Source organism: Pomacea canaliculata, linkage group LG3, assembly GCF_003073045.1.
Source record: "Pomacea canaliculata isolate SZHN2017 linkage group LG3, ASM307304v1, whole genome shotgun sequence".
NCBI lineage: Eukaryota > Metazoa > Mollusca > Gastropoda > Architaenioglossa > Ampullariidae > Pomacea > Pomacea canaliculata.
In genome coordinates this window covers 38209335-38230329 of record NC_037592.1, presented here as the reverse complement: position 1 = coordinate 38230329, position 20995 = coordinate 38209335, and the positions used below count along the sequence as shown (strand labels likewise).

General features: G+C 38.7%; 1 protein-coding gene across 1 annotated transcript; it reads left to right on the top strand.

Annotated features, from left to right (window-relative positions):
• The first annotated feature begins 854 nt into the window (after positions 1–854).
• LOC112559054 (UDP-glucose 6-dehydrogenase-like) lies at positions 855–20858 on the top strand. The gene is given in 13 exon segments (XM_025229924.1): positions 855–1439; positions 8928–9096; positions 12290–12427; positions 12775–12939; positions 13274–13471; positions 13721–13868; positions 14275–14292; positions 14295–14368; positions 14821–14951; positions 15140–15235; positions 15647–15687; positions 16421–16512; positions 17068–20858. Coding segments are annotated over 13 exon segments (1458 nt in total). The 5' UTR covers positions 855–1431; the 3' UTR covers positions 17248–20858.
• The last annotated feature ends 137 nt before the right edge of the window (positions 20859–20995 follow it).

Sequence of the window (20995 nt, the reverse complement as noted above, 5' to 3'; positions counted from 1 at the left end):
TAAGACAGCAAAACTTTTGAATGCTGTTATGCTAATCATATGGATAAAATGGTTTGGGTGGTTGGTGGCATAGTGGTCTAAGGACCTGAACCATGTCATTGAGAATTGAGTGTCAGTTCACATCTTGGCTTGGACTTACCTCACTCTAAATGTGTCACTTGTTTACAGAATGGTTTTCTGCAGGTATTCCAGTTTCCTACATCCTGTGCGTGTGTGAGAGAGACTGTTGAATAGTTATGATTGAATAATGAATTTTTATTTTAAATATTTTTTTAAAAGCAATGAAGGAGAGTGCATCTACAGTGTCTTGATCTCCAGTTGTTTTTTGTTGTTTTTTTTTTAAAGTATGGGGACCTAACATGAAAAATGCACACTCCAGCCTGGGCATTTGGCCATTCTGCTTGTTGAGAATGCCACGTTGACAGCAAGTACCATGGACAGTCATAACTTTTTCCGAAGTGATACTGACGCAGACGGTAACTGCTGCTGTAGCGGGTACATTCAATACAGCATCAAACAGCGGTAATAATTCAAATGTACAGCCCTTGAAGCTGGGGGAAGAGTCGGGGGGTGGGGTGGAGTAAGGGAGAGAATCGTAAGGACTATACAAGCGCGGGTCGTCTGCAACACGTGAAAGCCGAAGGAAAGTAATGACGTGTCAACGTTTGATAGCAATCTGCTTCGTGACACAACACGGGTTACAGCATCGTGATCACCACTGTCACTGTCACTTCGAACCAGACTTTAAAGGAGAGGTGAAAATCAAAATATTTTAAACAATATATTTTACTGTGGGATCGTAATCAGGGGGATCTCCTCTCCCAATCCCGCCATCGATGATGAATCGCAGAGAGGCGAAGGGTTGGCGCAAAGCTCTTAAACAAATAACATATGCAACGATCAGAAAAACATATTTCTAAGGGCCAACAACAGTAGAAATACCAGTCGACCGATAAACAGGGTGCGCGGTCTGAGAAATAAACATGTAGGGGAAATCGTGTACACGTGTTGTCGGGCACCGCAGACGTGAACGAGTGCCTGAGAAAACGCCAGGGTCGCAGGAGAAAAGGAGGCCAAACCTCTTGCCGTCTTCCTGTGTCAGTACGCGCCGTCTGCTCCTTGATTTCACTTTGATGCCCTACAAAAACAGCTAACACAGTTCACCAGGCGATAGGGCGCACATACGAAAGGCAAAGGGCCCAGAATAGGTTCTGTTTCTCGGGGTGATAAGCAGCAAGCGTCAGTCCCGACAAGGAGCTTCAAGCGGAAACTTCAAAAAGAAAAAGATCAAACATTTTGTTACAGGGCTGTTTGGTCTGTACGTGTAACGACAGCTCACAACTGTTTGGCGATTTGAGATTATAGAGATACTGGTACAGGTCAGGGCGTCCGCAGGCCGTGAAGAGTCTGGATATTGTGTCACAAGGGAAAATGGACAGGTAAGGATGGCTTGTTTCTTTCGGAGAGAGAGAAAAACTAGTGGCATTTACAACTTGTTCGACTTTCTGTAGTTTATAGCACCCAGCAGACACGTGAGCTGAGTTCATTATTTCTCAGGTGTTCTCCTCGATGACTTGATCGATACGTTATTCGATGATCGTCTCCTGAAGGTGGGGAAGAAGACTTGACATGAAGGGGTAAAAGTGTTTGTGGAGCAGGAGTTATGCTGTTTATACTTTGGCATAAATCAGAAGCATGTATTTCTATCAACTCTGTTTCATTTAAATGGTATGTGGTCTTACCGTCTTAGGGTGGAAAAGAAACAGGACTTTACTATCCTTCGGTATACTGTTTCTTGCTACTTGGGGAATGGTCTGTTCCCTTTTTAGATATTTCTTTCATGGCTCTTGTGTGGGTGTGTATAAGGATTAATTACTCCCTCGCTAGTTGTGGCCTTATTATTCTGCCCCCAAGTTTTTTTTTTTTATAAAGCCGTTTGCCACGCTGTGTGCATAGCGCCACACCCACCTGCCCGTTCTCAGATGTCGCCTTCATCCCTCTCTCCCCACACCCGTCTGGTGCACCCAGATCAGCGGGTGTCCCCGATATGAAGATTTAAATAGAGAATTTTTTTTTATTGTCAATGTAGGAGTGGAGCTCTATACTGGTGCATGCTGTGCTTTTTTCAAAGTAAGCTGCCGTTGACCTAAACCAAGTTGTCACACCCAGGCCAGAATGTATGTGTGTCTGTGGCCTAAGCTTTTGTTCATCAGTTTATTCAGCGTATTACATGTTTGCGCTCGGCTTATTTTTTTGAAAGAGTTTTGTGTGTTCGTGTGTACGCGCACGCTATTTTTAGGCTTTATACTAGGTGTAGAGAGAATCCAGCAGGTTCATTACTGACACAAAACATGGGTTTAACATCGACGCTGCACCAGCGATTTGTTTTCGGTGACGAGCTGTCGGTTGTTCCAGAAGCGAGGTTTCTACTGTGTAGCAGCACATGTTTTGCAGACGGCTTTTCCCGCTCGCTTCCATTTCCTCATTCAGCAACGTCCATGCCCTGCAGCACTCATTCATATATTTTACTTCAGTCTAGCACCTCCCAGGAGTTTCCCCATTTTTCGACCTTTCTACTGTTCACCTTAGTTTTTTTCTGTGACTCCTTTTGTGTGCGTGTGTGAAGTAAAAGTGATCCCATGACCTTTTACATTGTTGGGGAGTAGCGGCCGCCCATCTGGGGGCCAGCTTTTTTTTTTTTTTGCCAGCACCAGCCTCCTTGAAGGATTCCTCTCTTCCTCAACCCTCCGATGGGTCAAGTATCCATTTAACAGCAGAATCACCTGGGCCACCCAGCGTCGCCCATTTATTAAAGGTGCACACGTGAAAGCCGAAGGAAAGTAATGACGTGTCAACGTTTGATAGCATCCTACATTAGTTTTATAATATTCTTACATATCCATGGAATGATGACAAAGATATTTAAAAATAACTTAGAGAAGACTTTGTTACATATTCAGAGTTAAAAATGGATATGGGCTGCTATGGATATGCTGCTATAAAAAATGGATACGGGCTGTAATCAGTAGAGCTAAACAATATGCTTGAAGAAATATCTCACCATCGCTGTTATGTGATAACTAGGAATAGGGCTCTAGTGTTGGTGCCGCACTTCTGTTCCGTCCACGAGTCGAGCGGACGCGCTAGTGAACAGATGGCCGTAAGGTGGAATGGGTAACTGTGGGGGCGAGTTAGTGGTTGGAATGGCGTTGCGGCGGCGACACAGTAGTCGGCCTTTGGCGGTGCTGGACAGTCGGATGGACAAAAGGTCAAGAAGTCCCACCACCGCTTATACCACCTGGATAAGCGTTGGTCCTCATTAGGCGGGGGTCAAGCTCTGACCGCTGTTACGGCCTAAGAGGTGAGGAAGAGACAGTTGGTGGCACACGGCGGTGCCAGAGTCACTGCGCTCGTGACGGGGGATGCGACAACGGATTCTCGGACGTCATCAACATCGGAGGGCCATCACGTGACAAGTGACTTGCGTGAAGAGATGGCGAGTGTGTGCTATAGTGTGTGTAGTGTGCTGTGTGTATTAGTTAAAGTAATTGGTTGGCTCACGATATCTGGACTAGGGATAGAGAAGTAACCTAGAGAACGGACATATTTGGAATTGTATAATTTTGTAAATTGTTTGGATTACTCTCGATTATTAATAATTTCTTTATCACACTAAATTGCCTTGTGTTGTTATTGGAGAAGCGCGCTGGGAGCTCAAGAGTAAGGTGACCAGACGTGTAGAGAGAGAGGAGATGTGTAATGACAGGGTGGATGAGATAGATCGTCTGACTGCACGAGTCACACAGTTGGAGATGGAGGCGGCCTCCAGGCATCACAGGACACAACAAAGTGATTTCCCCTTCGAGGCTGATCGTCAGCACAAACAGAAATATATGCGACGACAGCAGACAAGACAACGGGGCGGCCAGCGATCAGAACCTCCCCAAGACAGCGATGGTGGAGGTGGCAGAAGGCGAGGTTTCTGCAGGTGGTTTAACGTGGCAAAGGGATGGGGGTTCATCACACCTGATAATGGCGGCCAAGATGTTTTTGTCCATCATTCAGTTATTCACAAGGCAGGCTTTCGCAGCCTAGGCCTAAACATGAATTGGTAGAATTTGAAGCCAGACCATCATACAAGGGCGTTGAGGCCACGTTCGTCTGTGGTATCGGAGGAGTGAACTGCCGGGGCAGTGATCGCCGGCTGATTTCAAGGAAAAAGTTTCAAAGCAAGCCGGTGTTGCAACTACAACAGCGGCAACCACAGCGACGGCAGTGCCAAGGAGAACTGCAACGGGACAGATTCCATGGACGGAGCGGCCGGGGTACCTGTAATATCACCAACCGGCCATTAGGGGATGACAGTGCTGTCTACACAGTCAGGCCCCTTGTTGAGGACCTGCACTTACCCTCAATAGAAGCGACATGAAAGCAGCGAAGCCGTCTCTGCAGTTAGAGGACATTCAACTGCCGGAGACACAGAACTTGTCAGGACTACGACAGGGACGAAGAAACTCCGTTTTGGTATGGTACTCTTCCACCCCATCAAGCCGGAACTATAGTGATACCAAAAGTGCCAGTGTGTGTGGTGGCAGATATGACAGTGCCTGTGGTGCCAGAAGTGCCAGTGTGTGCTTGTATATCAGCCCTAGTATTGCTAGCTAAAGCTCATCAGCGAGGACACTGTTAGAGAAAGAGTCGGCGGGGATGTAGAGGGCCGGATGTCATTTATGCAGTAGCTGGAGAAAGGCAATTAAAGTTTGATTGACACTGCCGATACGCAGATCTCAAATCTAACCCTTGAGCAAATGACATAAGGTGATGTGACGTCAAAATAAGGTGACGAAAAAAAAAAAGAGAGCAGACGACAGCGGTTTAGAAAAAGGCGTCACGGACAAGCAACGCAGCCTTGGCCATTGTTGTAGCCCGTGCATTAAAGGGTTGCGCACCTGCTGACGGTTCCTGCCTTTTTGGTTTGAGTGTTGGACTGTTGTCGTCAGTCCACAATCCCCACCACTAGTTACAAATGAAAGTCCCATCACTTTGTCTTTCATCTCTTGGTTCCACAGCCTCTCCCTGTCATCAGCAAATCCTTATGAAAGCATCCCCCACGCTCTCTTATTATTCTTATTCTATATTGGCATGTGAGTTTTCACTCTTGCAGTCTAGCTATGGGTATGCGATGCCTGTATTCAGCAATTCATTAATTCCATGTGCCATTTACTTGATCAACTTTACTGGCTGTGACCTTGTTCTAGCCTGAGGTGACCAAAGGTCGCTGACATACTACTGTTGCTGGGAATGTATGTGTGCATTAATATATATTTATTGTGTGTGTGAGGGAGAAATTATTTCAGCATGTATATGCATGTATCTCTATATATTGCTAGTATGTGCCCTATCTGGAACTGCCCTTGTGGGTTAATAAAGTTGTAAAAATTTGCTCTGCTTGTAATACTGAATTGCTCTTAGTGCACCCCCACTCCTCACACACACACACATGTCCACACATAGCAAGACCTTCTGTAGTGCTGGACTGTGGTTTATGAGTGCACTATTACCTGTCCATGGGCAAGTTAAACCCTCATTACAATGTTTCATTACTTCAATAAGCAGTAAATTAAAGTTGGAAGTGGGAGTTTGCATTTGGCATAATGCAGGGTAGAGGGAATACAAAGCAGAATGACCCTTGGGTGTCAGAGAGGAAGTTATACATTAGAGTGAATTATGTGTTTGCATTCTTGGTTCAGGGTACTTTCCTGCTAGTAAGAACAAATTATTCCCCACTTTTAGATGCTAAATGTTTTAATTTTTTTTATCCACAGTGACTTGGTGAACAAATCTCTAGCATATTTAAGAGCATGCCAACAAATGCATACATTGACTAACCATATACTGACCTAGAAGAACATCAGGTAGCCAGCATAATGAATGGATGCAGATTGCATAATGATCCTCAGTTTTTTTAGCAATGGTGCATTTAGTCATGGATCTACAAGGGTCGTTGTTCTGTGCAGACCTAACAGTACAGTTGCCTTTCTGAACTCTTTATATACAGTTGCATCTGCAGATGCAAACATCTTCAAAGCTACAGCTCAGTTCCATCGATTCATCTGTATTGAATGAGTTCACTAATACTATTGAATAACTTAATCTGGGTTTAGGATGTTGTAAGGTAGATTATCATATTAAAAAATATTCCATCGCTACACTAGTATTTTGTGTGTAGAGGGAGGGAGGAGGGATTCTTTGTTTAGTCATTGCAAGATATCTTCAGAATTCTTTTTGCCTTTACAAGCAATTAACTTTTTAAACCTTTTATTTTTCTTTTTATTTTGTAGCAGATTCCTGTCATTTTAGTAAACAGTAAGAAAATCATCTAATTTGAACATTGTTGAAGGATGCCAATATTTTTCAGCAGTAAACTTTAAGTGTATTCTCTTATTTCTTTCCTCTTCTTCTTGATTTATTACAGTATTCATGCCTGAACTATCCATAGCTATATCATGCATTCTCAGCTAGCGTAGCTTGTAATAACAAGGATATCAGTGTTAGCTTTTACACTTTGTCACATATCTTTTTGCTCTAAGGTGTTCAGCACTTTTTTCGTTTATTGTACTTTTCATGTCTCATATTCAAAAAGCATTGGCTGATCTTTTTCCTCAACAGAGATGTGCCGTAGCTATCCAGCTTGGGTGTGTTGATAAGCACTAGTTTTTTCTAATTTCACATAGATCTGTCATTAGCATATTATAAGACCAAGTCTTAGAAGATTTTCAGGGATATATGATGTTCTAAGGTTACTGATTGCACTTTCATGTCCAGTATAAGAACTGTTTTAGTCTGTGGTATATCTCAGTACAGTGACATATTTCAGTACAGTTGCCTGTTGCATAAGTGAGAAGGAATTGCAGCTGTGTTTTCAGGTGTCAAGATTATCAGTTCTTGAGTGATTGTTAATGAGATATAAAACAATTTCGTTGACATTCTTTACACATTATGGGACGTGTTTTACCCACTGATAACTTTACTAATGAATATCTGAAATATTTGAACCAAGCAGAGATTATTCATTATTTATGGTCCCCTCACTGCATGCACACACACACACACGCACTATCTTTTTTTTTTTTTCCCCTTCCTTCCCTTGTTCATAAAACTCTCATTAACTTTGCTGTTATCGATATGTACAGTCTCTTTTATGGAGACACCTCTCGTGTATATATATATAATCTAGTCTGGGTTTCTTGCAAGTGTATATAGGTGTTTGGTGGGCGGAGTAAAGAACACCCAGCTGGTTCCTATATTGATCTTCTTTACCTATATAAATGCAGAGAGTCTTTCTATCATTTCTACCCTGTTCAGTGCAAACTCCAGCAAGTCAAGGGTTCCTCTAAATGCCTACAATGCCCAGTGGCCCAGAGAAGGAGAATTTTATGCACATGTTAAGAAGTATTCCAAGGTAGTCTTTTAATGGTTTCAGTAGTTTTGACTTTGTTATACAAATATTTGTGTGCTTTTCCATATAATATTCAATTATATTCTCTGTCCTCATGCCCTCTCACTTAATTTTTTTTTTTATTGTGTAGCTGATGGAAGTAGGAATTACATTTATAAATCTGATTAAGACTTTTCCCTTTTGATGCTGTAAACGTAATGTATTTCTGCAAGAAAACACTTGGAGTATTGTAATAGGAACATATAGGTCTTTATTTTACTGTGATCCTCCATTGATGTCACTGTTTATTTTAGATATTTTCAGTATTTATAAGCATCTTTGTATCCAGTGTTTAACTTTGTTTCAGGTGATCTTAGGACCTTAGTTTTCAAAGTGCGATATGGAAGTATTTCTTATTTTGTTATATTTTCTGGATCATCATCATTCATTTATACCTTTGGGTTCATGGAGAAATGGCTTAGTAATAGAAAGGTGATGTGATGAGAGGCTCTCTGTTACACCCTTGATCCAGCATCTGCAGGCTTGTTCTTTTACCAGAGCATCTTCAAGCATAGGCTTTCAGCTAGCATCCTGGTAAAGTGTCCAAACGATTTGACTCTTTGCTTCTGGTGGACTGCTGTGACCTCTACTATCTCGGATTTAAAAAAAATTTGATCAAGTACCTAGTCTTCTTAGCTTATTTTTCTTTCCTGGGCTTTTGTCGAAGTTCAAATCTTTCAGGGACAGGGAAGGTAGGAAGACTGTGTTGATTACCCTTCTTTAGTCTCCAGTGAGATAGTGCGGTGTCTAATGAGTGGGAACGACTGGTAGCTGGCTTTTTTTTTAATTCAGCTCTTTATTTCTGTCTGTCATTCTGTGTGAAAATGCTGTTGGGATGCTTGAACTCTTGACTATTTTTTAATCTAAGTGACATGCCATCTTTGTTGATGTCCATAGTGTCTGGTGTTCTACTGTCATGACTGTCTTTTCTCTTCTGTGCTGATTCACTTGTCAGGACTCACGTACCTTGCTTAGACTGTACACAAGCTCTTTCAGCTTCTGGTCATTGGCAAAGAGCAGATTATTCTGCATATCTAGGTTGGGTTTCTATCCATGTAGATGATGTAAAGCAGTTGTGATAGCATATAGCCCTGCTTCACTCTTTGTTATTTCAAACCATTCTATGAGAGTTCTCACTGCACGTCTGCTGTTTGTGTTCATGGTTCTGATGTTGTGTAACAGCTTTTCCTTGTCACCATAATTTTACGGAATGTTCCAGAATTTTGTTGCACCAATATGGTCAAATACCTTTTCCTGATCTACACACTAAGGTGTTGGTCTCTTTTATATTTGACTGCCAGTTCACTGAACTATCTGGAAGTATAGTACCAAATGGTGAGTCGATCTGGTATATTAAATAGAATTAAATATTTGTTGTCAGTGTCTTTTAAGACATCCTTAATGTTATTATAGCTCTCTTTTGCTGCAGCGTGTGGGGGATGACTCTGAGGAAGATCTGCTGTATAGGGGCAGGCTACGTGGGGGGGCCCACCTGCTCTGTTATTGCCTACAAATGCCCAGAAGTACAAGTGACAGTTGTGGACATGAGCCACCAACGCATTGCAGAATGGAATTCGGATGAGTTGCCCATCTTTGAGGTAAGCAGCATTTGCTGAAGGAGAGCTCAAACTTTATAGTTTATCAGGCTGTTTCTCACCAAGATCCTACTATGATGATTAAACCAACAACTAACCAATCACCTGAGAGCTGAAATATGAAATATGGGTAATCTCTATCTTTGGCTTAACTGTAAACATAATTTTTCACTTCTTACAAACATGATCATTCTTAAGTAGATTGCAGCATTTCATTGTCTTTCTTTTTAATGGTAGCACTGGTTGACTGGCTGAATATTCTAGCATAGCAATGTGGCATAAATGTCTTAAATGGATTCCCTTGTGTACAGTGATTGTTATGAAATCCTCTGTTTTACCTAACAGATGGAACACTTGATGCATTCCATTTGAGATAGTTGTATTTCTTCTTATATATTCATTGTCTTCTTTATTTTTTTGAATACTTTTTTGCTAGCTGATTTTAATGTTACCATAATATCATTCTCAAATAACTATCCACTTTCTTGCCTTATTTGTATTTAGTACTAAAAAACTGTTCACTTTCTTGCTTTATCATAAATCTTTAATACTAAAAACTGTTCATTTTCTTTGTTTAGTTGCATTTAATACTAAAAACTGTTCATCTTGTTTAATACTAAAGTGGCAGGCTTCGGGTCTTCCTGTGAAACAAGGCTTAAGTTCTAAATTTGTATCTTTTTTCTGCAACCAGAAATCCCTACTAAGCTGTCTGTGATTGTTTGTTAAACTTTGCACATGATGCAGATCTTTCTAGATGAACCAAAATATTGTATTTAAAAAAATATATATATATAATTTTAAAAATCCTTTCTAAATGTTAAAACAAGAGTGAAAGGATGTGTCCCAGTAACAGAGTTCATTGATTTGAACAACTGCCAGCCATTTAGATTTTATCTGTAATGCCTGAAAGGGTGGGCATGGTTAAAACAAAGGGAATAAAGATGTAGAAGGTGATTACAGCAGATTCCTCCTTTTTACTGCAACAGCATGAAAGTTGATGAGGGCAGTACTTTGCTTTTCAGATTGATCAGCCAGTGGAAGGTTGCGTTCCAGATACTAACCTTTCTTTGTACTAGTGCTAGATTGGTTCTCAGCTTTAGCGGGAGTGCTTTGGGCATGATTTGGAGTGTAGATTATTTATTAGGTTGTAAGAGAAGAGCTAGCAGGGCAAGTTGTTATTCATGCATGCAGCATATGTGTTTGTGTGCACACAAGAGAGAGATTGTGTTTGTATGTAGATGCTTATCTTTTTTGTACACCTTTATCTCAAGAAGAGAGAGAAGGGCTGTTCAGCCAGATTTTGGGATGTTGCTATTTTGTATGACAATCAGTCATGTAGTCTCACTTTTGTCTCTCTTTTTTTCGTTGCATAAAGTCTTTGCATCCTTCATACTCAAAAGCCCTGGATGTTCTTTGAGTAGTTGGCCATGTCAGCTTCTAGTGGGGGATCACATAGTCTTGCTTTGTCTGCATCCTGCCCTGGTCTGATCTTCACTGTTGTTCCATTGTCACAGACACTCACGTACAACAGTCATTAGAGACTAATGTTCCATAATCCAAATATATCTCTTACACACACACTGTCACAAGTTATCTTGAAACATGGAGACAAAATAAAACACAACTGAGTATTGACATCTCCACTTGAGGACAGACCTAATGCACTAAATGACGGTGGGGTCGGGTGACCTAACCTTATGAAATCAAATGCTGCCTCTTGGGGCAAAAAAACTGGCGCTGCCTCTTGGGGACAAGCGACCTCAACTTTCATGGGCCAAATACTTCTGAATACCAATAAAAAGTTGCACCTATAACAGTTACAAAAGAGAATAAAACAAATTACTCATACATATCCATATCTTTAAATAAATTACATCAAAAAGTCAACATTCAAAAAAAAACCAGATGCACAAATGCCACACCTCTCTAGGAAGACCAACATTCACCCCCCCACAGTAGTGTCTTGGCACTTGCCTTGTCACTCTAGGAAGTGAAATGTTGGCAAGGGACAGTCTTCCCCCTTCTAGTTCCACTATCTGAAAAAAGAATCTTGATTAGTCATTCAACAGGTGGGCTTAGCTACCATGGCTGTGCTGACTGTTAGACTCATGTCACCCTCTGTGACATCCATTGACCTCAAACTTCTTGTTATTATCTTTCATTAGGAGGCCTGTGTCTAAATAGGTTGTAGTTGCGGCCCTAGTCTCCTCTGGGGTGAAAAGGAATAAAAGAATCTGCATGGGTGCCTTCCTCACCACTCCTTTACAGAGTGCATGCTGGGATGCTGATGAACCTTTCTTTACCCCCTCCCTCCTTTCTTTTCACCAGAAACTCATGCTTTCTTATATTGCTTAAAAGCTATCATGCTGGGCTTTTTTCTCATGCTTCCTTGTGTGCTAAGGAACAAAACCCTTTTTCTCTTTGGATAATCCCTATTTATAGGCTGTCAGAGTAGATCTCAGTCCTGACTGACCTTTCTTGGAATATTCTTATTCCTGAAGTTTGCTTTTAAAAAAGTGACATCAATAACATTTTCTCCTTTTTCTTCAGGGGAAAAATCCCAGATGATGGTCCTGTTGCAGAAGCAGCAACTTTGTCCTGCCAGCTTTAAACTGCTATTTTCAGTACACCTGGTGTCATAGGAACTTTATGCCATCTTTCTAGCCTTGTAGCATGTCCATTCTTTAGAGTAGAACTTCTTAATCATTTCAGATTTACAATCGGCTCCCCAAACTCTCCTTCCTAGTCAATTTGTCTACATTTTTGTGGTCAACTTCCATTCTGTCCATGCAGTACCGCACCTGCCAATCACTTGGTTCTTTGAAGCCTCTGGTGTCTGCTGATTGTCAATCTATCATTATCATTACAGCATATGTTCAGTCCCAGATGGCAGTGCCCCTGGGGAAAAAAATTTTTTTGCATTGTCTTTGATGGCTTTATTTAAATCCATTCCACCCACTGCTCTGTTTGCTGACAAACTGTTAACGTACATACAAGTTTAAAAGGTAGTCTGTCAACTTTAAATACAGTGTGAGAAGTTTCTTTTTCTGAGGCCCTTCCACAATCTCTCCCTTTGCACACCTTTTTCATTGCCATTATCTGATTTAATTTTTATTTTATTGAAATTAATTGGTTTATTAAAAACCATGGTTTCCATTTTCCTGCTGCTCTAATCTACTCTGATTAAATTCCACAGCCCAGCCTTGACCAAGTTGTAAAGTCGTGTCGAGGTCGAAATCTTTTCTTCTCAACAGACATTGACAAGGCCATTGTTGAAGCAGAACTCATCTTTATCTGTGTCAACACACCAACTAAGAATTATGGGTTAGGCAAGGTATGAGCTGTAGCTTTTCTCCTTTAGTCTTCTAACTTTTGTTTCATCTCTTAATTGTTACATTTAGGATGCTAAGGAAAAGTGGCTGCATGATGTGACCATCTAACAAAGGATCAAACACATTTTGTTTTTAGGAGAAGTTGTATGGTTAAGGATTTTACTATACTTCTGTAACTCCTAATGATCACATATACATGTTGGGCATCCCATTAGAATAGAAATTTTTTTTTAACTTTTCCTGCCACTCCAGGGCCCATTATAAAATATGATCATTTTGTCTTTATAAAATGAAATAAAAGAAATACAAGAATAATTTAATGAGAAAGATTTTGTTTCATTCAAATAAGGGGCGTGCTGCCGATCTGAAATACATTGAATCCTGCGCACGAAGAATTGCCGAGATAGCCAAAAGTTCCAAGATTGTGGTGGAAAAAAGCACTGTACCAGTCAAGGCTGCAGAGAGTATATCCAGCATCCTTAAGGCCAACGTGAAGCCAGGTGTCAAATATCAGGTATCTGGCAGAAGACAATTGTATCTTTGAATGGTTATGATTAAGACTAATTACCATTGATTATGGTTTGAACAGTGCAGCCAGCTTTGAATGGTTGAGGATAGAATTTTGTGGAGCGTGTGTGAAGGGGTTGATTCTCAGAAGATGCGAACTTGCAAGTAGGTGTAAAATATTAGGCATTTTGGCACAAAGTCACAGCCATGGTCAGTTAGATATTTTGTTAAGAGCAGCTTCCGCATTTTAAAAAATTAAATGCTGTTGAAGTCTACCATATTTGTTTGGTTTGGGGGTTTTTTTTTTTTTTTTTTAAGCTCTTAATATTTTTTGTGTGCAGATTTTGTCCAACCCAGAATTCTTGGCAGAAGGAACAGCCATCAATGACCTTTTCAACCCAGATCGTGTTTTGATTGGTGGAGAGCAAACACCTGAAGGCTTTGATGCTGTCAATGCACTCTGCTGGATTTATGAACACTGGGTGCCCAGGGAGCGGATCATTACTATGAACACATGGTCCTCTGAGTTGTCCAAATTGGTGTGGATCTTCTTGTATTTGTATTTTGTTTTGTTTTTTTTTGTTTTATTTTTTTAAAGGTGTAACATAAATTACCTGAATAAACGTTGGTAGTTGGTAATATTTTTGGCTTTTCTGCGACATTCTCTAATGAAATAAATGATGCAAGATAATAACTCTCAGAGGTGGACTTGAAAGGGGGATGCTTATTGTTCAGCATTGCATTTCAGATTTTAAAAAAATTATTTATTTATTAATTGTTGGCCGCAGGCAGCCAATGCATTTTTGGCTCAGCGAATTTCAAGCATCAATGCCATGTCTGCCTTATGTGAAGCCACAGGAGCGGATGTGTCAGAGGTAGCCCATGCCATAGGCACAGACACAAGAATCGGCCCAAAATTTCTCAAAGCCAGCATAGGTCAGTCTTACTTTAGTTGAAAAAAAGTGTGTAATCCTATGAATCTTAAAGGCCAGTTTTATAGGGTGACAACAATGTGATGCATCAATTCTGCTACTTGTCAAACATAAATGGACATTTTTGTCTCTATGCTTCACTGGACAGATCAGCTTAGTTTCATATTCTGGTAAGAATCACTACCTCATATGAGTGAAATTTACAGAAGAACTTCAAAAACATGTTAACACAAATTTTTTAATAGACAATTAAGCAGTCACACAAGTAAACAATAAGTAGGAATTCTCTTATAGAATGTTAGTCTACCCTAAAATGGTAGTAGATAGCCAGGCCCATACTTTTCTAGGAGGCATGAAAAAATCTTATGATTATTGACTCCACATCAGTGAATGCTTTTTTTTTAATATAGGTTTTGGTGGCAGCTGTTTCAGAAAGATGTTCTGAACCTTGTTTACCTTTCTGAATGTCTCAACCTCCCAGAGGTAGCAACATACTGGCAACAGGTTGGGTTCATGTGTATAAGTACTCTCTGCCCTTAATGTCCTACTACCAAGACCTATAGTTTGATTTATGCCTGCAAACTCAATCAAGCTGCTGCTTAAGTTAACACTTCAGCCACTTCAAACAGAACCTACATAACAGGTCTTTTCTGCCTGAATTTCTTAAGCTTGTGCACAGTTGGTCCAATCACACTAAATCTTTGCTTCTCATGATTTGTTTCAGAGGATTTTAGTTTATTATATGGAGACAAAATCAATTCCTCATTTTTTTCAGATGAGGGTTAGTTGTTTTGGTAGCCATATAAATTGCAGCAGAAGTGTCTTTTATACTTTTCCCAGAATATTAGTTGAATTTGGCATTACAGATAAAATAATCAGTGAGATTTGTAAGTGCCATAAGGTTGCTTTGTTGCTTAATAATGACAAGCGATAATACTACTCTCTTCCTGTAACAGGTTGTGGATTTTAATAATTACCAGCGCCGGCGTTTCAGCAACAAAATTATACAGAAACTCTTCAACACAGTCACCAGCAAAACCATCGCCATCTTGGGTTTTGCCTTCAAAAAAGACACTGGGGACACAAGGTTTGTCTGCTTTAGAATTAGACAATGAAAAAGAGTGATGAGGTGGTAAGGTTGTCATAAATTTTGTTGATCTCTTTGGTAAAAAGTAAACCAAAAAGCTTGAAGGTATAGATTAATAGAAAGAGTGAGGGATATGTGTTAAAATTTTATTCATATGAAAAATGTTACGCTTCAATGATTTTGAACAGGGAGTCATCTGCCATCTATATATGCAAGTATCTGTTGGAGGAAGGTGCACACATCAATATCTACGACCCCAAGGTCAAGAAGGAGCAAATCATGAAGTAAATTGTAGTCATTTTCTGTGGCTTGATTGCATAGCCAGCATTTGTTCATTTTGTGTGTGTGTGTGTTGTATATGAGACAAAGCAGTTGACAGAGCCCTTCTTTTGTCAGATCCCCTCAAAGCTGTGTGATGGTAGGAAAGGTAACAAATTAAGGATGAAGATTAGTCTCAAGTTGTATTCCCTCCTCTGGAAATCTAGTTTTTGTTATTCTCAACCATGATTTAGCTTTTTAGTAGTGGTGCTTTCTGTAAAGTTCAAAGATTTTTACTTAGTTTACATTTTTGTGTATTGTAGTATAACACTTACACATACATCCATGCATACACAAACACAAAGATCATGCACAATCATATATTATTGCTGTTGTATTAAACATTGTTACAAATCTGTCTTCCTTTTTGATGACAGAGACCTCACACGACCAGATATCATTGACTTCCCAGAAAGAGGTATTGAAATTATCTAGATCCTCTATATACCATCTCTCAGCTTTATAATATTATAAGTATGAAATTTAAATGGATTTTTATTCCTTTTATTTGGGCCATAAAAGTTATACATTTAACAACATTCAACTCAAATAGCTGTAAATGAAGAAAAAGTGCAACTTTTGACTACCAGATTTCATATGGAGAGTGAGTGCTTATGAATGCAGGTGCATGTGTGTGCATAGATCAGGGGTGGGCAAACTATGGCCTGCGGTTGTCTTTGGACCAGCCAATCTGCCAAAATGTGAAGTTCACTTGTTTTCATTTTTTTTTATTTAGCCTAGATTAATTTGATTGAAATTAAATTTACTGAGTACAAAAGCGTTAGAAATCGGCAGTCCGTAGCACTCTTACACAGACAAATAACACAGGCTGGCATGTCTAATGGAGTCATTAGCATTGGCGGCAGCTGCCTTCAAAAACTTTTAAAGTTTTATTGTGAGCAAATTCAAACAGCTTCACTTTACACAATAAGTTTGGTAAGTGATTGCCATTATATACTCATTTGTTTTCCATTCCATTATCACTAGGTTTGTTGTGTAGGCTTAGGATTTGGGTATTTTACCAGCCTACTGCATAACTTAGAATTTTGAGAAAAGCCCGCAGAAAGAAACATTTGCCTGCCCCTGGCATAGATGGTGGGAGAGAGAAAATGAGATGTACTAACTTCGTTTTTTAATTAATATTGTAATAGTACCAGAACTGGTGACTATTTGCCCCGATGCCTACTCTGCTGCTGCTGGTAGCCATGCTTTGGTCATCTGCACGGAGTGGGATGAATTTGCAGTAAGTTTATGATAACCGAAAACCCATGTTTCTTGAGTTCATAAGTCCTGTTTTTGTTTGTATTTTACTTTTGGTAATAGGGTGAATCAAAAATGGGATAGAGAACGAACTGGTAAACTGGTTTGGTTGAAAAACTCAAAAAATTTTCAGATTTAATTTTTTTTATTATGAAATAAGTTTGCTAGAAACCATTGTCAATGATTTTATCACTTTCTGAAGCTGGTTTTGCATTTCTGCTGTAAGCTGTAAACTAAAAAAGATGATATTTTGTCAAAAAAACTTGTACACAAGATGTATTGAAGTGCTGATTCATTCACATGCTTGGTGGGTGTTTGGGGTAATGATTGGGAAACAACATTCAGTATCATCTTCGTATTTAAAATCCTGTCAGAGCTTAGTCATGAGATTGACAAGGAGGAGAAGGTATTATCTGAAGTATCCACATATTTTGAATATGTCTTCTTCATATAAAATATATTCTTGTCACATTGTAAAGTACCACAAATTTTCAATGTTTTATAGTCCATATAAAATGCCTTCTTGTTACATTTGTAGAATCTAGACTACAAGGACATCTACAGGAAAATGCTCAAACCAGCCTTTGTCTTTGATGGTCGGCTCATCCTTGATCACAGTGCTTTGCTGGACATCGGCTTTTATGTCGAGGTCATCGGAAAGAGACTGTCACGGGACATCACTAGGGTTGTTCGCACCCCAGCTGCCAGTAATTCTTAATATCTATAAACATGATGATTTTACTTAAAAAAACTATTGCAGCTTTCCGGGATTTGGAATTTATTTACTTATCAGATACAAATAATAATTTTGACATTATTTGACTATCTGGTAGGATATGTACCCATAACAAATATTCTTTTACTCCTTTTATATGAAATATTTTGCAAAGAAAGAGTAAAAGCAAAAAAGGACATACAGAAGGTGAAGATAAAGAACACCTGCAGATCAAGTAGTACCTAAAAATTGCAGACCATGCTGCATTTTTTTCTTTAGCAAGCATTCTGAAGTACATATACACAACACTACGAAAAAAAAGTAACATTAAGTATTAAATTATCAGCATGACCAATGGTTTCTTTCGTCATTTGACTGTCCAGAACTCACTGATTTTGTTCCATCCATTTCAAAACTAGAAACAAGATGAAAGGGCCAGAGTACACTTTACTGTCATGTAATCAATCTTTTCTTAAATAAGAAGAATGGTGCTAATTTGTTGAGTTTGCTCTCACTATGATTAAGCACGCTCTGTATGTGGATGGTGAACATTGAAAAAAATCATGAATCTGTGTTGCTTTTGTTTTGGCGATATATTGATGACCAGAGCAGTTTTGATCATCATGACTTAGCAAGACTGCTGTCTGTTCAGCACTGATAGTTTTATGTCTTCTAATCATTTGATGCTTGTAAATCGGTCATGTACTTTAAGAAGAAACAAAAAGGATAACATTGTTAGATGTTTCATTACCACAGGGTACTAATGCTGTTTCTAATGTTTTACCCTATGGTGCTGGAAAATGTTCTTGGTTTTTGAATGAGTGAGAAATAATCTATTGAATGTAACTCCATATATCTTGAATATTCTCTCATCTTTTGTTTGAATCATTACTGAAGTAATGGTTTTCATACATGTGCATGAATATGTTTTATGCAAATGCATCATTAACTTTTCACTAATTATTTTTTTACACACACTATGATTTTTTTTAATGTAGTGTTCATTTTGCTCTAGAGCAGATATTCATAGAAATTGTGTTTAATTGGTAAATGTTATGATTTTCTTTAATGTCATTGTCAATTTTCTCCATCAAAAAAATTACTAAAAAATTATGTTCCATTGGTAAAGGTATTATATAAAAATATTTCAAATGTAGAATCCTGAAATAGTTTTAATTGTATTTTGGAATTATAAGCCTGCATATGATCCTCAAAATAGAAACACTTGACTTTATAAATGTACTCGGACAGCTCAGGTTTTGGTGAGTTCAGATTTTTAGAACTATATCCTGGTATTAGGGAACATGGAGTTTTGAAGGTTAATATGAAAGATCTGCACAAATCTTTAAGTGAGAAGAAAGACATCGTAGTAAGTTCATTGTTATTCTCGCATATTTTTGCTGACGTGGTTCACATTGTTTGTTATGTAGCAAGTGTTGATAGCTTAAATTCCTGTCACCCCTTTTTTTTTCTTTTTTTGTATGAAGTGTTCATTAAGTTACAGTTTGGGCTTGTTATTTGGTGTTTTTATTTTAAAATCAGCCATTTCACAGCATTGTTGATCCTTCTTCAGTTTACTTAGGGACCAAGAAGTGCAGATATTAGTTACATGTACTGCAATGTGAAATGTGCAAGTTTTTGGACGAGATCTATTGCCTGCCTGTAGAGTTCAGTTTGTAAAATCTTGTACTTGTCTAATGTATACTTCGTCAGGGTTCACCTCTTGCCAGAAATTCATTTACAGTAAGTAATTCATTTACAGTAAGACAAAATGGCACCAGCAGTTACTGTGTTTGTTGAATGCTTCTGACAGGGATGTGGATAAAGTTCTTAAGATATAATGAAACATGAACAACAGAGTTCACAGGGCATTTTTATTTGACTATTCAGGGTATGTGATTCTAATGATACAATCAAACAGCAGCAATTTTCATTTTTAAAAATTTCTTTAAAAATATTATCAAACCATGCTTTTTGAAAAAGAAGTCTTTGCTTTCATTTTACTGTTTAAAAATTAGTAGTTGCATGGTGATCTTATTGTTAAATTATTTGAAACCAGGCATTTTTCACCAAGGTTAATGTGAAATTAAATGGAAAAGGTAATTTTATTGAGCATATGTTGTAAAATTACCTTTTCCATTTAATTATATTAATTTTTATATATTTCATATGTGTAGGCCCACATGTTAGTCTTTGAGGAATTTGGGTATGGAAAAGGTTGGCCATAGGGAATTAGCTTGGCTTCAGAGAGTTTACTGAAGTTCCGCAACAAATTTTTCTGTCAATCAATTTACACTAATGCAGTAAAATACAGAAAGGCTATTTATGAGCGCTTTTGGTGGCATTTCCCCAATGCAAAATGTTTCCTTTTCCATCTGAACCCATCAGCAATTTGTATAGCAGCCCTCCTTTGCTTTTAATGCCTAATAAATAATTGCCCTTTCCCACCACCAGATTAGAAATGTTCATTCCCAGGTCTTTTTCGGTCATCAAGGAGTGATGTATTGTGTTAAAGACTACCCTTTTCTTGGGATCATATTTTGGTGAGGACAATGCTCATGCTGTCTCCCTCACTACCATACCTACCCCCAATCCTCTGTGAACTCTGATAGCAATTCCTGACAGCTGGGTTAACAAGGAATTCTGCTGCACTCATAGTGTCTGCCTCTGGGTTCAGATATCAGTGTTCTAACCACTTGGCTATTTATTTCTCCCACCACCAGAAGCGCTTGTTGTCTGTTTCATGTTTATGAGTTGTGTAATATATACAGATGCTTCTGCACATGTTATGACTGCTTCATGTTCTGTGATGTATTATTTGTGTACTTAACCAGGCATTGGAACAGGTGGTTCTTTTTCATGGCAGCCATCTGCATTTCTTAAAGATTGTTAGCACAGGTTTTTAATTATATTTGCAAGTTGCACAAGCTATTTGGGAGCACTAATGGTATCCTGCTGTCAGTTTATATTTTTATCACAACAGGCATTAAGAAAGTACATGAGGCAAGTTTTCAGCTGCAAGTCTCCAGAGCATTCTACAAATGAATGAGAGACAAATTTGTTTCCTTTTGCATGTTTGACTGTGATCTGTTTTAAAGATATTTAAGTATTAATTGTTTTGTCATCGGTAATTTTGGTCAATTTTTTTTATATTAGTAATGTAACAAATTTTGGGCAGGATAGAAAATTATTTTCCTGGAAGTATGGGCTCAAAAAAAAAAAAAAAAAAGGTAGTAGAGGAATGGGTGGGATGTCTAGGAAAGTTCCATCAAACAGTGAAACTTAGCTTTGAAAGATCTGGGGGTAAATCAACACCAAATATGCTTAAAATGTCAGCCAGTCCCTCCACCAGACTTTGTCAGCACGTTACAGGAAAAAAAAACTTCAACTATTTTTGCAGTCAGTCTGAGTATGTGTTGTCAATAAGAATTTTCTTAGCATGTGATGATTTTTTTTTTCGGGGGGGGAGGGACTATGTACCTTTTTTTCTGGGAAAGTGTGTCGTTACCAACTTAAAAGGGTCATGTTATAAATTTTCTAACTTTTTGGGTTTGTATGCAGCATCAGGAGCATTGTTTTATGTATTGCCAAAATAAAGCAAGTGCTGAAATTTGGATGTTTGAATATTTTTAAATGTGTGCACAAATTACACATTTTATAGGCATTCAGAATCATTAGAAACAAACTTCATAAAGCATCAAACATTTCTATCTTCATGTAGCATGAAAATTTTTGTACAGGTGCTACAACT